Raw genomic sequence first — 18,306 nt, 5'->3', positions numbered from 1 at the left:
TGAAAAGCCCTGCTAATACAATTTTAACCGATGCGAATTACTGTACAATTCTTATTTCTGTGTTTAACTTTGTGCATAATTGTATTTCCAACTTTTAATATTACATAAATGCATGTTACATACAACGTAGGTCATGTATACGTATTGAAACCGTGTATATAAATATAGTTGTGAACAAAAATCATTGAACAAAATATATAATTTTTTAAAGCATACAAACAAACTTTCACATGCAAATTAAGAACAGTTCTAGGTGTAATAATGTATTAGTAGTGTTGATTTGCAGAGTGTATAATAAACTGATTATGCCAAACTAATACTGATGTGATTAAGAGTTTTATAGTTTGTGATATGATGAATAATGTCTGTTAATAGTTAAAGAAGGAAACAGTCTCTCAATTATGCATATGCTTTTAGTGAAGTTATGCATTGAGATAGTACATTTCGTCTTTAAGAATTGAAACTCGAATGTGAAAGAAAATTGATTTTTTTAACAAATTTCTACAAAACCTTTAAAACATTCACGAAAACCTTTGACATTTTTTCCTGAAAATATTGTCTTTAATCAAAAGATAACGCGAATAAGTACATACAACAAACGTAATCGGATTGCGTTTGCGAAACATCCCGTTGTTTTCGCGAAGAAAAATAGTTCATGGTACTTATTTTCGTGAAAAAAAGAATTTGACGAACAGTTTTGTTTATTATTTTTCAATTTTGGCTTCAAGATGATGTTTTTTTTTCATAAAACCGTCAATATAATAGTATATGAGTTATCTTATTAATACTTATTTTAAGCTCACACATGTTCCAATATTCAAACAAGAGATCTAAATGGTTTGAAGCATTTTCACGTGTTTACCTTCAATTGCCATATCATCGGTAAAAGCAACAAAATCAATAGTTATATCGTCAATATTAAAACCAGATGATTTCTTGTAAAACAATTATACATCTTCTACAATTAATGATACTAATAATTCCCCTTGATGCAATCCAAATGAATTGCTCAAATATTTATTAACAATAAGTAAAGTTTAACACAATATTTAACATTTTCGTACATACTTTTATAATTAACAGTTATTCGCAGTAATTAACCTTTAATGCCAACTTTGCTTTATTTCAACCTAAGTGCATTTATAAAGATAGTATCGAAGCATTTAATCCTATGAACATTTACAATATTTACAGCACAGATTGCTTTTTGTTTAAACTAGCAATACATCGCTATTGTCTTAACTTAGATTTATTGGTGTTAGGAAGCCCGACCTTTATTTTCCGCAGAAAATTTAAATGAATGCCTTTCCTGTATAAAACATTTTTTGAAAAATAAAATATAGAACAGAACAGATTTTTTTATATAACTTGAATACGTCTAGTTCATAGTTATAAATAGAAAATTGACAATATATAAACAATATGCACACGCATAGCAATGCAAAAGTGACAAAGATAGTATATAAAATGTATTAAAAATGCACTAAGGCCATTATATTACTCAACGTTTTGCATTCTATGTCTCAATTCTCATTTTACAAGCACATTTACAATATTTCGCGAGATTCGTAGAAATATATATATATCAACACAATTTACATTGACATTATAAACATATTAAACTTAAATTCACATGTACACATACGTTTAAAATATTATTTATAGGCATTAAAATATTATTTATAGGCATAGACTAACATTTAATTGATAGCGTTTAGGAACATTAATCTCACAGAGGTCAACGAAAAAGAACAACGTATGCATGTGGTAGAAACATTAAACATATACTGTATGTGTTTAACGCAAAACCTACCTCGAGTCTTTTCATGTCCGTCTGCTTGCATGTATTCCATCCGTTTAGTGGATACATAGATATATTAATTAGCTCAGAACAAAAGCATGATCCACAAAGCAAGGCTCGTGCTTCAGGTTTGATAGACGCCGCTTATTAAAGCTTATTAATATCAGTTGTCAGTACTAACCTAGTATTTTCTTTATCACATTGTCTTATAGAATCATTTGCTTACGATAATATGCATCCATTCCATGATGTCTTTTATTATGTCTGAAACCTCTGGCAACACCCGACTGTCGGTCAATATACATATCAGTGATTTTTTAAAGTTCAAATTGTACAAATTGCTGATCCTGGAAGCATACTATGTACATATTTGTATATAAGTAAATAGATTATGTACACATTTTTTCTATCTGGAAATGGGTAAATAAATTATTTACATATCTTTCTATTTGGAAATAAGTAAATATGTACACATACATCTATATGAAAATATAGCTTGCACATATCTATATATCTATCTGTAAAAATAGTATATACAAATCTTTTTATCCGGAAAAAAATATACACACATCTATATATCTCTAAATAGATTGTGTACACATTGTTTAATCTGGAAATAAATAGATACATAAATAAAATAAATAAATAAATATATATATATATATATATATATATATATATATATATATATATATATATATATATATATATATATATATATATATACACATCCATACATCTTTCAATAGCTTGTGTACACATTGCATTATCTGGAAATGTATGACTTTCACATCTCTATATCTAGAAATATATTATGCACAGTAATACATATATGACAATTAATTATGTGAATATTTATATTTGGAAAACAAATTGTGTATACATCTATATAAATATTGAAGCTTTTTGTTCAGTTAAAAATATCGTATACATACTTATATAAATATATTTATGAAAATATATTATGTACACATCTATATAATATATTATTAATTAAAGATGGAAACATCTTAGTATCTGGAAAAACAAAATAAACACATTCATGCCATTCAACGTATACTTATTGTGTTCACAGCTATGTCTCTGAACATATATACTGTGTAGATATATTTCTTCAGAAATATATAGCATGTGCACTGCTGTGTCTCTAAAAATATATCATGAACACATCAATTTCTCTTTAAATGTAACGTGTACACATGTTTGTCGCTGGGAATAAAAAATGTTCAGATCTATTTTTTCGAAAATAAAGTACATGTATATGAACAGGAATGTCTCATAATATATTATGTTCATATCCACGACTATAAAATAAATAATATATTATGTGTACACCTGTATCTTTTTAAATATATTATGAACTGTCCCTTGTCATCTTTGTCCGTAGAAATATATGTTTACCTTTATATTTGTCACTGAAATATATAATGTACACACTTGAATTTCCACATATATTATATACCCATTTATGACTCTAGAACTATAATATTTACACATATATTTCTCAATAATAATTATTTTAGAAAATTAGGAAGCAAAACCGACACAATTAAATACACATTCGTTGCGATCAACAATATGCCTATATATTTCTAGACAGGCGCCCTTTTGTGTCGCCCATTCCCTAAAACATTGAATTTAACTTAAATTTACAAGTCATTGCACATAACCGTTGCAAAATGACATACACTTGGATTGTGCTTACATATCAACCCTTATGCAGAACATTCCTTAATGCACCGTTTATTAATTTTCAAAATCTTCAAATTGATGTAAATATTAAATCGCAATAACGTTCTGTGTAAATCAAATGGGAGATCATAGATAAGCTAATTTTTGTTTCACATTGCAAATAATGCGCAATCGCTTACAGGAGAAAACCTTTGATGATAATGTCATGATTAATAATTAGATGTCGTGTGCTTTTTAAGCTATTATACGGCGTTGTGTTATCCTTAAAAATGATTGCTAAGTGTGATGCAAGGGGAGTATATACGGTCCTGATTCCCAAACCACGGTGCATTCGCCATCATTTCTTAAGCAAGGTAAGTTTAAAAGATTCACTTGATACAGGATTATTAAACGTACCGCGAAATCAAGAATAAACTATTTACGAAGTAAACGTTTATTGGAAACGTGACATAAATAACAAATACAATACTATTATGCTAAAATGTTGAATACAAATGAACTTGTATTATTAAGTAAGAGTCGCTAGCTCGAAAAAAAGATAATTAATGTATTAAAAATGTATTAATTTAAATATATAAAACACACTGTAGAACACTCAATTCATACAACTGTATCTATGAAACATAGACCAGATTCTGCTACATCATTAGATTTGTGTGCAAGTGATCTTTTCCTATCTTAAGGGGAGTTTTGGAAAATGACAATTTAAAAGAAAATGTCAAATTTCAAAAAAGATCGTATGGATAATATTCCAACTAGGAAAATAACAATCCAGCCTTGTCTCAAATATGTTGTATTGCTTTAATAATCATCAATCAAAATGGGACGAAAAATTAAGCGTTTTAAAACGTTTGCATCGATAAGTTGACACAAACTTGTATTACTGATTTAGCGTGTTAACAGCCATGCACAGTCAAAGTCCAGGACGGTGTATTGGCAGCCTGTTATCTTTTGCTTAGAGGTCCCTAGTTCGAAACTAAGGGAATTCAGATTATATTTGTCTTTTTCTTTGACATATTTTTTAATATTAATTTTTGTATAGTATATTCAGTTAGTGACATTTTTAAACACTACGAAATTTTTTAAACAAGTTTTTCTGAATAAAAAATAAAATAAATCACGCGTGTTCTGCTAAATACTGCTTAAAACGGTAACTGTGTATTTCACAGAAGAGTCCAACTTAAAATGTCTCGAAATTTATAACTCTCTTAACACATACTCCATGACTAAAATGTAATTCTGTATGTTCTGTGGTTCTGCAGACAATCGAAGATGAACGTTTTCTTGTTGACGACACTTTTGGTCGGCACCGTCACAGCCGTCGGTAAAGGTAGGAAAACAGTTTTAGTTTGAATATGAGCCTCGCTCTGGGAAAACGGGGCTTAAAGCATGTGCGTAAAGTGTCTTCCCAGATTAGCATGTGCAGTCCACACATGCTAGTCAGGGAAGACACTTTCCGCCTTAACTAGATGTTCGTTTAAAAGAGACTTCCTGTCAACAAAATATTCCATAAAAGTGTCCCTGATTAGCCTGCGCGAACTGAACAGGCTAATCTGGGATGATGCTTTACGAACATGCATTAAGCCTGGTTTTCACTGAGGACGGCTCATATGTTACGATCTGTATTTCAGCTGAAAACCCTATATATATTCTGTTTTCTTCTTTTTTTTTTACTATACCAATATCGTTTTTAATAATATTCATAATAAACGTCCATTTTAGATTTTATTTGTTTAGTAAGTGTTGTTGTATTTTACTACAAAGATGTTCCTAATTCATTAAACATGCTCAACATTATCGCGATGTTAATATGTTACGGCACGTACTGCACTAAGTCTTTAGTCGATATCGAGAAAAAAGAGAAGATATTTTGATAGCTGAAGGTGAAGTATTCCGTCTATCTCTTCCCATCAAGAGTCCTGAGTATTCACGACACGCCCACGAAATGAGCCTTGTTCTGGAATAACAGGGCTTAATGCATATGCGTAGTGTCGCTCCAGATTAGCCGAAGCAGTCAGCACATGCTAATCAGGCACCATAATTTCTGCCTAAACTGATTTTTTGCTAAGCAGACACTTCCTGTAAAAAAAATATCATGACAGCGCACTTGCATTAAGCCCTGTTTTCCCAGAACGAGTCTCAAATAATAGCGTGTCCTTCGTGTAGCAAAATCATGGAGTGCTATACAAACATGCGTGAAATAGCTTAAATAAATTGTATTCCGAGTTTTCCAGTATTGTCACCGACGCGTCATTTTGATTGTATAATTGTTACATTTCACGGAATTTGAATAATGAGAAAGAAAACAACAACAACATTAACCCTCATGCAGACATAACTGCGATACAAACCCTTCATTTCTGAAAAGGATTTAGGCATCCTTTAAGATGTACCGCTAATGGAGGCGTATTGAATAAGCAATGAAATATTCCACTCAGAGCTGTTTCTTACAACTTAAACGAACATAAAGACATATGTAAAATATTTCTGGACAGGCGACAGGAAGTCGCTTGTCGTGATCGCAGAAGCTCTTCTGTACATATTTGCAAGTGCATGTACTCAGTAATTCAAATTTGTATTTCCAGGGGGACATGGCGGTGGATTTAATGTTGGTGGTGGTGGTAGTTTTTCCGCTGGAGGAGGCTTTAGAACCGGCGCCAGCTGGGGAGGAAGATCAGGAACTGGTGGCGCAGGATCCGGGGGTGGTCAAGGTGGATCGGGAGGTCAGACTGGATGGAGCGGCGGAGGCTCATGGGGTGCCCAAGGTGGTCTAACTGGAGGCTTGACTGGCGGATCTGGAACTGGTGGCGGTGCTTCCGGTAGTTGGGGAACTGGTGGCGAATGGAGAACTGGTGGTACAACCGGAAGCGCCGGCGGTTCAGCGGGCGTAAAAATTATAATTACTGGAGCTCCATCCGGAGGTCCAAGCGGACCCTCTGCTGGCGGCCCGTCCGGAGGAACCTTCATCTCTGGATCTGGTTCCGGTAGCGGCTTCTTCAGCGGATCTACAGGCGGTTTTGCTCCTTCCGGCCCAATCGGCGGCCCAGTTTCCGGAGGCCCATCAGGAGGCGGATTTTTCTCAGGATCTGCTTCAGGTGAGGGATTCTTTAGCGGCGGTTCCGGTACTTCCGGTCCAGGTCCTTTTGCAGGCGGTCCTTCTGCCGGCGGATTTACCGGCGGTCTTGCTCCTTCCGGCCAAATCGGCGGCCCAGTTTCAGGAGGCCCATCAGGAGGTGGATTTTTCTCAGGATCTGCTTCAGGTGGCGGATTCTTTAGCGGCGGTTCCGGTCCAGGTCCGTTTGCAGGCGGTCCCTCTGTCGGTGGATCTACAGGCGGCTTTCCTGCTTCCGGCCCAATCGGCGGCCCAGTTTCAGGAGGCCCATCAAGAGGCGGATTTTTCACAGGCTCAACTTCAGGTGAGGGATTCTTTAGCGGCGGGTTCGGTCCTTCTGGTCCAGGTCCTTTTGCAGGCGCCCCCTCTGCCGGTGGATCAACAGGCGGTCTTGCCCCTTCCGGCCCAATCGGCGGCCCAGTTTCCGGAGGCCCATCAGGAGGCGGATTTTTCTCAGGATCTGCTTCAGGTGGCGGATTCTTTAGCGGCGGATCCGGTCCTTCCGGCCCAGGTCCTTTTGCAGGCGGTCCATCTGCCGGTGGCCCCGCTGGTGTGGGTGGAGCATTTGGTGGCGGCTTCAGCGTTTCCGGTGGCGGTTTTGGCGGTGCTGGACGCGGAGGAGGCGGTAATAGTAAGCGTCCAATACAACATCATTTGCATGATGTTAAACTCAGTGTACAATAACACTTGCTTAACAAAACGATGAAGTGCGCGTATAATAACACATTATTAACATAACGTTAAAGTTGGCGGCCAAAAACAAATCGTTAAATATCGAAGAAAAAAGCGACAAGTATCATGTAATTCACTTTAAGCCAATGGATGCGTCCGCACACAAAATGTAAGTATTGTTGTTGAGTCACACAACATTTTATATCATATCCATTTCCAGTAAACAATTAAAACGCTGTTCAGTGTTTTTCCAACAACACATGGCTAATGTATCAGTCAAATAAGTCAATATGCATTTGTTTTATAATAATGTTCTTTTGCAGAATATTAGACTGGTCCGATAGAAGACAGTCGTTCACAAAATATCAGCGACCATAAGGTGTCGATGTCCACTGGCACCTTATCTCAATACCCGACGATGAAGACGACGGATTGTTCAACCGACGAGATTTTATGCCCTCTGTAGCTTATTGCTTTTTGATTGAAGTTGCTTTTAATCAATATTGTTTTCCCTTATATCCGCTTTGATGCATATATTTCCTACATATTTTCGCAATAAATTATTGCTCGAAAATGCCTTGCTTTTTGGGAATCCGTAATAACAACTATCATACTCAATAAAAACGAAACAACAACAATTACACGGTCATCTCTTATCTTATATGCCAGCTTAAATATCGACGCTGATAGCTGAGAAAGACCTTTATCAAGAAATATACACGTTTATTGACACATATTGAAGACATTAAATGCACGAAACTACGGACATATGTTGATCAGTTCTACCAAAATCCATGCATTGAAACGTTTTTGCTACATTATTTTTATTCATTTATTCAAAATTAAACTGAAAATAAAAGACGTTGCTTCATTAGAAATTAAACGAAGGAAACTTTACGGCTATGAACGACGTATTAAAAGGCCCATCTGCAAACACCATAATGAAGGATGGGCACAACGGCTATGAAGGACGTATTAAAGGGACCTTTTCACAGATTTTTGCAGATATTGTAAATTTGTCATTAAATGCTTTATATTGATAAATGTAAAACATTGGATCTAAAAAGCTCCAGTAAAAAAATAAGAATAAAATTAAAGAAAGACAAAAAGTAACCCTCAACTAAGCTCGAACTACTGACCCCTAAAGAAAAAGTCTAACGCTTAGACAACTCGACCATCCGTGCTCATACAATGAGAGATGTATTTTATACTTAAAATAAGCAATCCTCGTAGTGTTACAACATTAAACGAAAACAACAAAACTCTCCACAGTTTTTAATCGCTTCGCGTTGCAACGCGTTATCATTTTAGGTTTTTTAATCGTCAAAAGATGCATATTATGGATATTTTAGAGCATGGTGAATGATCAGTATAAGGGTTTCGTCACAAATATCATAACTAAAACGAAAATTTGTTAATCTGAAACATTTTTTTTTAATTTCGTCAATTTACCATAACGTGAAAAGGCCCCTGTAAAGGCCCACCTGCCAACACAATAACTAAGGATCGGCACAACACAAAAAGACTCCAGATTCTTGAAACATAACATAGTAGTCCAGAAATGTATGCATTGTGAAAAGAAGAACAGCAACATGTTGAATTCTATATGTCTAGCCGTGTGTTTAATGAAGAATTCTCTATCAATAACCCAAAGAATCAGATTTGCCAAAGTAGAAAATTATTCAATACGAAGGGAGTGCAGAATTAATTCTTTTCCATCAGAGAGAGGTAATAGCACGGAGAAATAATACAACTGAATTCAAATTAGCAGACAGAAAATTCATCGCATACACATTTGATTAACATTTTGTTTTCAATATCCAAGTGCATTTTGTCAATGTGATGTTTTATATCAACAATTTACACTGAACTATTCTCTCTGATTACAATCTGGCCGATGGCAGTGGTTAATATTTTGTTTGGTCAGCACTACATTGCAACAGTTATTTCAATGAGATTGCGACATGCATATTTCTATGTTAAAAGCCTTGCCGGCACAATTGTAACCGATGCTATATTGCTACAATTTATATTGCACTTTTTGCTAAAAAACACTGAATGTAACGTGTCAAGTAATTTAAAACGTTGGTTTTTTTTACTCCTAAAAGCGGAGGTTTCTGATCGAACTCCATTGAGTTACCTGCCTGAAGAAGGTCGGAAACCCATCGATCCGTTTTGCTTACGTCCCATTTATCCATAAACAAAGAAATCCGAGCCACTTCATGTATTTGATGACATTTTGCTATGACATTTATCTTGCCCTTTGTCAGCAGTGTTTCCCACTCTGAGACGTCCTTAGAAAAAAAAAGTCCCACTGGTCTGCTCTGATCTGGCCGTGAAATTAAATGTCCAGGAGCTTCCTGGCTCTAAACCATAACGTTCGGTTGTGCGAGGAAACTTCGGGATTTGAAAATTGCTGGAATGGTTTGCAACTATCGCGTTGTCGCATTGTCGCCATCGTACTATCGCAATGTCGCCATCGTACTAGCGCATTGTCGCCATCGCACTATCACATTGTCGCCATCGTACTATCGCACTATCGCATTGGCGCTCTCTGGATGTTAATGTGTCACCACGATGGCACTAACGGTATTCCGTACTGGTGAACGCTCTTGTGAAGTTTTACGCTTGCGCTCTGTTTTCTTCAGTTCATGTAACACATTTCAAATGCCTCTTTTTTTGTTTGCGTCACTGCGGTATAGACTAAAGACTAGCACCATAACCTTCTCATAACAACGGTAGGTTAGTACAATCGTTTGAATCCTGATGACCATACAATGAATTTGCCTGACATGGTCTTTTGATGTGATTGGCTGCGCAAGTCCGGCTAATTTGGTCAAGGCATTAAGGAGACATAGCAAAAATGCCATTGATTTTACTCTCACAGCTTTACATACCAAATCATGTGAACTAATGCTATCCACCAGAATTTGCCAAGTCTTGGTTCATGTATCCCTGAATAATTATTACAAGCCGTGCTGTTTGCTGTGCCCGATATTCTGTCTTTACAGCCATTTTGCACGGCTGTGAAAATAGTGCTCTGCCCGTATTTTTCGTAAATGAAGTCTTGCTTTCAAAATGGTTTACAAGATATCAAAGGCTAGGTAAAACTGCTTGATACACAGTAGAACGTAGCCCCGTACGCATTGTTGTCATATTTCAGTCTTCAGGGAGGTCACGGGTTCGATCCCCAATGTGTGACTGTTTTTAGCTAAAAAAAAAGCCGACACCAAGTAGTGGTTCTATCCAGGTCCAAGACTCATTGAAAAGTCCAATTGCGTCGATGCTCAAGACGAGTCCTGTAAATACTGTGAAGAAGAAAAAGAAAAAGACGAAAAAAGAAGAAGAGACTGCATGCAGTAGAGCTATTTTTATGTGAAACATAATGACCAAGTTTGTTACACCTAGCTTATTGGAATATTGTGTAGATATATATCTAACTAGATACTTAAATTATTTGATAGATTGACAATATTGTATTTATATGCTTATAACTCTTTTGCGATATCGTTTTAATGGATTTTCCGTACTCACGACACTAGAGCACTTAACGTATGTGTGAAGAGTTTAATTTATACGTTACGTTTTGGCATTCAAGTTTTCATTTTCTGTCTGTAAAGTAAATTTCATAACAGTCGTTTCAACTGCGCGTTTCGTTTGTAAGTAATTCTGGGGTAATTATGAGACTCGGTCAGCCCTCAAACCGGTTATAACCACCAATGCTTTGGATGTACTGTTCTAATACGGCGATCTCAACTTTCATCATTTTATGTTTATATTCTGTAACAAAGGTAGCAGAGCAGAAAACGAATTTCTCCCCTGTTATAGTTTCTAGAGTTTCATTGTTTGTGCAGTTAACCTATGAGAACTGACTAGATTTATTGAGTCATTACATCTGGTGAAATACGAACATGATTGAAATGTAAATTTTATTTATCTGGTTTTATCATTTATTACAATAATAGAAACAATACATAATACAAATAATACAATTCATAATACTAATACATTTTATAACTGACAAGTGATCTTGTGTTCAAATCTGACTGTAGGTATTACTACAGAAATAAATTAAATTATAAAAACTGAAAAAAAAGCTAAACATAACAAACAAGGGCGTTTTTGACCATTTGAGAAAACAAAGTGTATAGTTATGCTTGGTGGCGCGACTAACCAAATCATAGAATGAATATTCTGACACTTATAGTTCTAGATGTTTCTGTTCAAACCTAAATTTTTAATGTTGATTAATATGACTGTTCTTAAAATTATATTAAAACGTAAGAAACATGTCTGTCTAAAACTCTAAGCATGAAAAATACGAGCAGTCAAGGAACATTGGACGTTCTAAAAAAATTGTACCATGTAATTTATTTCTTATAATTTGAGTTTCCAACAAGAATTTATAAAAGTGTACATGGTACACAAACAGAATAACAAAAAAACAACAACATATATAACAAAGAACTGGTTGTTTTTGATACAGTTACATACTGTTTATTCTGATTGATTTAGATACCACCAGAGTTTCAATTACTGCAGAAGTCAGCCATGCTGGGATGCTTTTTTTCCAGCATCTTTATCTTTAAAACCATGGAGCGTGTTTTTTTTTTAAATATGTTTCATTTATGATTTTGGTTGAAGCCCGGAAGCGGGGCGATATAATTAAACACTTTTTAGATAAACGATAATAAAATTATTTTTTTCCGATTAAAATGAGACAAACATTTTAGTGTTCCAAGGAACATAATTTTTCATAAAATCTTCCTAAAGTAATGGTCATTGGCGTACAGACGCATATGTATACATCTATCATTACACAGTTTTTCAGGCATAACCCAGAAAAAGCTTTTGTCCATCATAAACTAAATCACAATTTCCACTAAACTAAAGCATAATTTTCAATTATTTCATGACGTACCTCACCCAATAGCATAAACTAAAATATAATGTTTTGTTTTCATTTAATCATTGTGTTACGATTAAATGATAGTTAAATGTGTCGTCTTAAAACAAAGCAGTTTTTCTTGTGGCTCCGATCGTACACTGAATATGCATTTGTTTGATCCATCTCGTACACTAAAACATACCTAAAAAGGCATTCATGTTGGATGTTAATGACAGCAGCCTTTAATACCACATATGTTTAGAGAAATTGCATACATAGATATAACAATGATCTTGTTTTGCAATATGTTTGTGCATGATGTACAAAACGACATGTAAATGCATATGTCTATATGGATAAGATTCCTTTGTTTATGAGCTTTGCTCTGGAAAAACGGGGCTTAATGCATGTCCGTGAATTGTCGACCCAGATGAGCCTGTGCAGTCCACACAGGCTTATCTGGGACGACTTTTTTGCTTTATGTTATTTTTCGTTCAAAGGAAGTCTCTTTTTAGTGAAAAATAAAGTAAAGGCGGAAAGAAAATGTTGTCCCCGATTAGCCTGTGTGAACTGCACAGGCTATTCTTTAACGACACTTTACCCACATGCATTTAGCCCCATTTTTCCAGAGCGGAACTCACATTTAAAAGCCCTATGTGTGGATCGGAAAATTACCAATACATAAACTGTTGTCCCTATTTAAGGGACGAGCCCGATACAAGTATTTAAAGAACGTAAACAAACCAGGGGCAGACAATTTCGTGTACTACTTATTTCCTCTCGAACATTTTAATTGAATCTGTGACAACGTTTTATATTAACAAAATATATGATTATATGAGCGTTCATACATATGAAAACAATAGGATGAGAATCAAATAAATTAATACTGCACAACAAATAATATAATGTTTATAATTTAATACCGTATAACCCGTCAATAAGCCCATTTATGGCTGTATGCATGTTTTGAAACGAATATGTGACTATAAGTATAGTCATGATTCACGTGAAATGTAAGTATTTGTATTTCGTTACTATATACACATTCTATAGAAAATTTCGTGGATTTCATTTCTAGAACAGCCCTTCATGAGCATACGTCTTTCCACCTCTAACGTTATCTCTCTGGCGTTTCCGTATCGCATAACACATGAAATCCGGGACAAGCAGCCCACCGTTTTCATTTATACATTTCTGAACTCTGTTCATCTCCTCCAGAAACAGCATCTCCATCTCCAGCCTTCTTTTGCTGAACCACAGCATCGGCTCTGGGGACGCGACAATGGACCTTCGTATCTTCTCCAATCTCAGTATTACATTGGGACCCATCTCAATCATTTCCGTGATATCTTTTATCCATTTACGCTTCGGCGCATATTCCTAACCACAGGCTTCCATTAAATTCCTCTCTGGAATTATGTAATAATTAAGTTGTTTTTTCTCAATAGCAGTCCTAAGGCCTCTCAGTCCGTCATGAAGCCAGTGCAGTATGCTACGTGAATGAAACTCTGTCTGTGGGGTGTTTTCAGCTTGCCATAATATGATGTTTTTCAACACGTACGATGTTATTTCTTTATTAGTTGGTTTAATTATTTCTTTAAGGATCCATTTAAGCAGAACATACACTTTCGCTTGTGTGTCATTAAGGTTGTTCATAAGTTCTGTCTCACCGGAGTTAAAGCAAATCCTCCATTCGATGTGCTTATTTTCACTTTCCTTAAATCCCGTCGGGGTTACATAGGCTCCTAACGATACGACTTTCTGAACTATAACTGATTGTGGCCAATGACGGGGTCTGACAGCCCATCTGTGTAGGATGCTGGGGCACTGACATCGTATTGAATATACTTTGTCCACCTTGATTTGTCAGTCTCGAGCATTCATCTATAAATAAAACACTACTTAATAGAAATTCTCCATAACCAATTTCACACAGAGCATTTACAATTGCATCAAGAAGACGCGCTGGCCTTTTTAGTAACAGTATACAGTGTCCTGGATAAACACCAGTATCATCCATCCAAAACACACTTATGTCGTCTGGTATAGTGTTAAGATTGATACCAGTTTCTACACATATGACACCGTTCAGCGCGTATAAAAAGTCCCTGTCACTTTCTAAAAGGCAGGTAAAGGCCCTGTGCCTTGCTTCCAGCTGTCTTTACAGCAAAACTACGTGGTTGTGCATTTAGATGCCTATCATGCTCGCAGTACTTCGCAACCCTCCACCGTCTTATTTCCTCGCCGTATCCGAGCCGAGTCATTATGTTGCAGATCTCCACGGAAACACTTTTGACATAGTGCTGAAAACAAAGTAGGATGCTCTTTAAGTCATTGTAAGGTGCGCAACGTTATTTTATTCGCCAGATAAGCACTGAAAAACTACATATATCTGAATGTGATTGACACATAGTTTCAGAAAAAAAGTTTTATTTATTGACAAATAAAGGTACCATGTGCCTTCTATTTTCAATGTCACATGGTACCTTTTTGCACCAAGGAGGCGAAAGGGAGTCTTATGCCTTTAATAAACGAACCCACTGTGTGTTGAAATATTAAATGACATCATACAAAGTAAGCGTACACATACATGCATTATTTTGTATTATTTGTGGATCATTTGTGTTTTAAAGTACATGTTTAAACATAAGGTTTCATAAATAGTGTTGATACAGACCGACACACCATTCTATTATGATACTTAAAATACACATTATTCATGGCTTATTTTCCTTAAAAAAAAGAATGGCCTTTTTTCACAATTCGTGAATGTTCACAATTTAAACAAGATGGAAATGGTGGCTTTGGGGTCGCTTGCCTGAGTAGAAGTAACCTTAATAAAGGGTTGTTCACCTTGTTTTGTGAAAAGAAAGGGTTTGTTGTTTTGGCGGATATATACATATATGCGTTATAATAAGTAGTTTTTGTGTGTTTGTATATGTTTTTTAAATAGACATTTATTTCCCATTGCGACAAAGGTTTATTTTGAATAAAAGTGATACGAGGACAGTTATGAAAAAAAGAAAATGGAAGTACATTTTCCACAATCTCAGCATCTTTGGATGTTATACGGGGCTAGTTACAACTTGTTTTTGCAATAACAGATTTAGATACCGAAAACAACAGTTTTGTTTTCAATAGATTGAGTGTTCATGAAATAGTTTTTGCATAATTAAATTCAATATGTTGAATAGATATCATATATCATAGTCCATTACAAGAATGTAAATGAGTATGATAATATCTACTAGAAATTCAACATTGATCTTATTTTAAGGTACCGAAAATCTGACATTAGATCTTTCTCATAGTTACAAACGTGCCCACAGATGCGCAAATTTATAAGTTAACACACACACAAAAAAAATGAAAATGTATCATATCAAAACAAACTGTCAAACGTTTTGGAATTTAAACAATCCGTAGCACAAATACATTATGTTTTTTAAAACAAAAAATGTCAAAACAACTTAGTTATTCACCAAACGGTTTTGTGCTTCTAAAAAATTGTAAGCAATTGTTATTGTTATATTATACAACATTGTGAACAAAGTTATTATTTTAAACAAACGGAACAATGTTCGGACTCACCTTGCAACGATATTTCCAAATAAAACAACAATAAAACCTGTTAAAATCACAAATCTTTGATAATCACACCTAATCTACTGACTGACTGCAAGATAAGCAGTCTAAGCAGACTGTATAAGCAGTCTATCGTACAAATAGTAACAATCTGACATCAAGACAAAGGTATTTGATGTGAGAGCCAAGTAAATTGGGGCAAATTTCCAGGGAGCAGTAAGTCTGTTACACAATCATCCCATGACTATTTAAGACGGCTTCTATCAATACTATTGCACTGCAACAAGCAAGCACAGATATAAATGAGTTGTATAGAGAGTATGATAATTGAATGAAAGTTCAATAAGATTCATATGTAACAACTTTTTTATATTTTACAAGATTGTACTATAGCCATATAATGAAAACTACCCCCCGGCGGCAATATTTTTAAACAGACCGTAACCAGTTTCGAACTCATCCGATCTTTCATAAGAACAAATGTACTAACCAAGTTCCATGACAATCAGGCCATAAATGTGACGTATTACTATAGGCATATAAGGAAAACTGTCCCGCCCCCCCCGGCGTTATTGCTCCAATGGATACATCAGTCTTGTACAATTTTATATATTTTAATACAAATCCGTGTTTTATATCTTATTAATATAAATCAGTGTACAACGACATTCCTTTAGCCAGATCGTTTAAAAGACCTAACTTTCGCATGCAATACAAAATAAAATCAAAGTCATCATTCGAAAGTATATATGTAAGAAAGAGATTAAATTGAAAAATACAGTTTTATTTCAGGGTGTTTCTGAAATAGTTTAACTATGTTTATATTCGGTTATTCTTCAATGGATATATCTGAATTTGCTTCCGCATAGCAGAACCGAAATAAAATAAGGTCTTATTCTGAACTGTACTTTTGAATGCCGACTGTGATTAAAAAGCGTGTCTCTTTCACGCTCGGGCTATCATCATGACTTTATTACTACACTAATAAATTATCCACCATATTTACAAAAGGCGAATTGTATGTCAAGTGTTAACATTAACAAATGTTATCTACAGTTGGGAATGACCCCGACGATATGCACATTTCATAATACCGTACTTCACAGTGTGAAATCCGTGTTCGTATTCAACAGCAGGAAAAGCGGACTACTTTTAATGTTATGTTTTGTTACTTTTTTGTTTAATTTTCGAGGGACATTGTGAAAAGGCACTTTCCATAGACCCCATATGTGTCCTTAATAAAACACGAAACAACGAATTGAATTTTAAAAATACATTTTTAATTTATTTATGTGTACGACCACATGACACATTTATAAAGTGTTACAAAAACAAACATGAACAAGTCACACTTTGATACATATTTTATAATGCATAGCATGACCTAACGCCGTAACGTTTACACGGAAACAGACTATATATTCCTGCAGATAATCATTTCCATGAGAAAACATGTCAATATTTTATATGCAATAAAATATTAGGAAAATTAGTGTGTTCACTGCTCAGTTACGCAAAGCCGAATGGCTGTTCGACGAGGACAATTGCCGCCAATACAATAAGCGACTTCTAAAAGAGACTCAAACTAGGAAAATTATAGTTCAATGTTTAGACGCACACAAGCGTGTACGTCTTTCGGAGTATTCATGCGGTTCTTTTCACAACATGAGATGTGTTCCCCTTTTGTTTTAAGATACCGTTTCATATAATATTAATCGTTGTAACGTTTTAACATTTTAACATTTAAATTCCACAGAATAAACTTGGATGAATGTTAAAATCTTAAATGTGACCTACACAGATCATGGAACAATATTTTTTAGGACAAAATGGTGTATTATGCCTTGCTTAGTTGTACGTCGCAAATTTCACTCCCCCACGTACTTTACAAGCGGCTTTATTTCATACATCCATTGTCTGCTAACTTGCCTGAGAGTGACGACTGTACATGCTGCTGTGAGTGAGGTTGCTTTCAGACTCTGACCCCGTACGACTGATAACTCCTTCCGCCATTTTCTGAAAGTAAACATGGATTTTGATTGCCGAACATACATCATAAATATGTATGATGAAAGGGATAATATACGGTCATATTTGCATGTTGAATTAATAAACATGTGTTAGCGGTGTTTAAGTTCGGATTACCTCACATAAAGCGTCGCCAAAATGTTCAAATTAATATATTAATTACCATAATTGATATCTTCATCAAACACAAATAAACAAACAACTAGCAAAGCTTACTTAACAAATATTTTATTTAAAAAATTATTGTATATAATAATAGTCAAAAGTAACAGACACAACATTTCAGGCAACCCGTATTAAATACATTGAAATATATTCAAAATACTGATCAAATAGACATTTATTCAAATTCATGCACATGCCTCGCAAACTATTCGAAAATAAATTGGGGTGAGTTGTCTTTCGGTGGGGCGAGTTGTCTAATAAATTTGGGGCGACTTGTCTGATTTTTGGTGCGACTTTTCCAATATCCCTCCAAAATGTTTGAGGGTCATAATCAAGGTTTGCTTTTATATTATTCTACGT

At 35.0% G+C, this 18,306-nt stretch overlaps 1 protein-coding gene across 1 annotated transcript in view; it reads left to right on the top strand.

The window, feature by feature from the left end:
• Window positions 1-18,306, top strand: part of LOC127837137 (uncharacterized) — a 31,784-nt gene that overhangs the window by 6,821 nt on the left and 6,657 nt on the right. The window contains exons 2-3 of the mRNA XM_052363977.1: window positions 4,756-4,823; window positions 6,079-6,588. Coding sequence (XP_052219937.1) covers window positions 4,766-4,823; window positions 6,079-6,588 — 568 coding nt within the window. The 5' untranslated portion in view covers window positions 4,756-4,765. The remainder of the gene's footprint in view (window positions 1-4,755; window positions 4,824-6,078; window positions 6,589-18,306) is intronic.

This window comes from Dreissena polymorpha, chromosome 7, assembly GCF_020536995.1.
Source record: "Dreissena polymorpha isolate Duluth1 chromosome 7, UMN_Dpol_1.0, whole genome shotgun sequence".
Classification (NCBI taxonomy): domain Eukaryota; kingdom Metazoa; phylum Mollusca; class Bivalvia; order Myida; family Dreissenidae; genus Dreissena; species Dreissena polymorpha.
The sequence above is the reverse complement of the archived record's forward strand: the minus strand, read 5'-3'. Positions and strand labels throughout refer to the sequence as shown.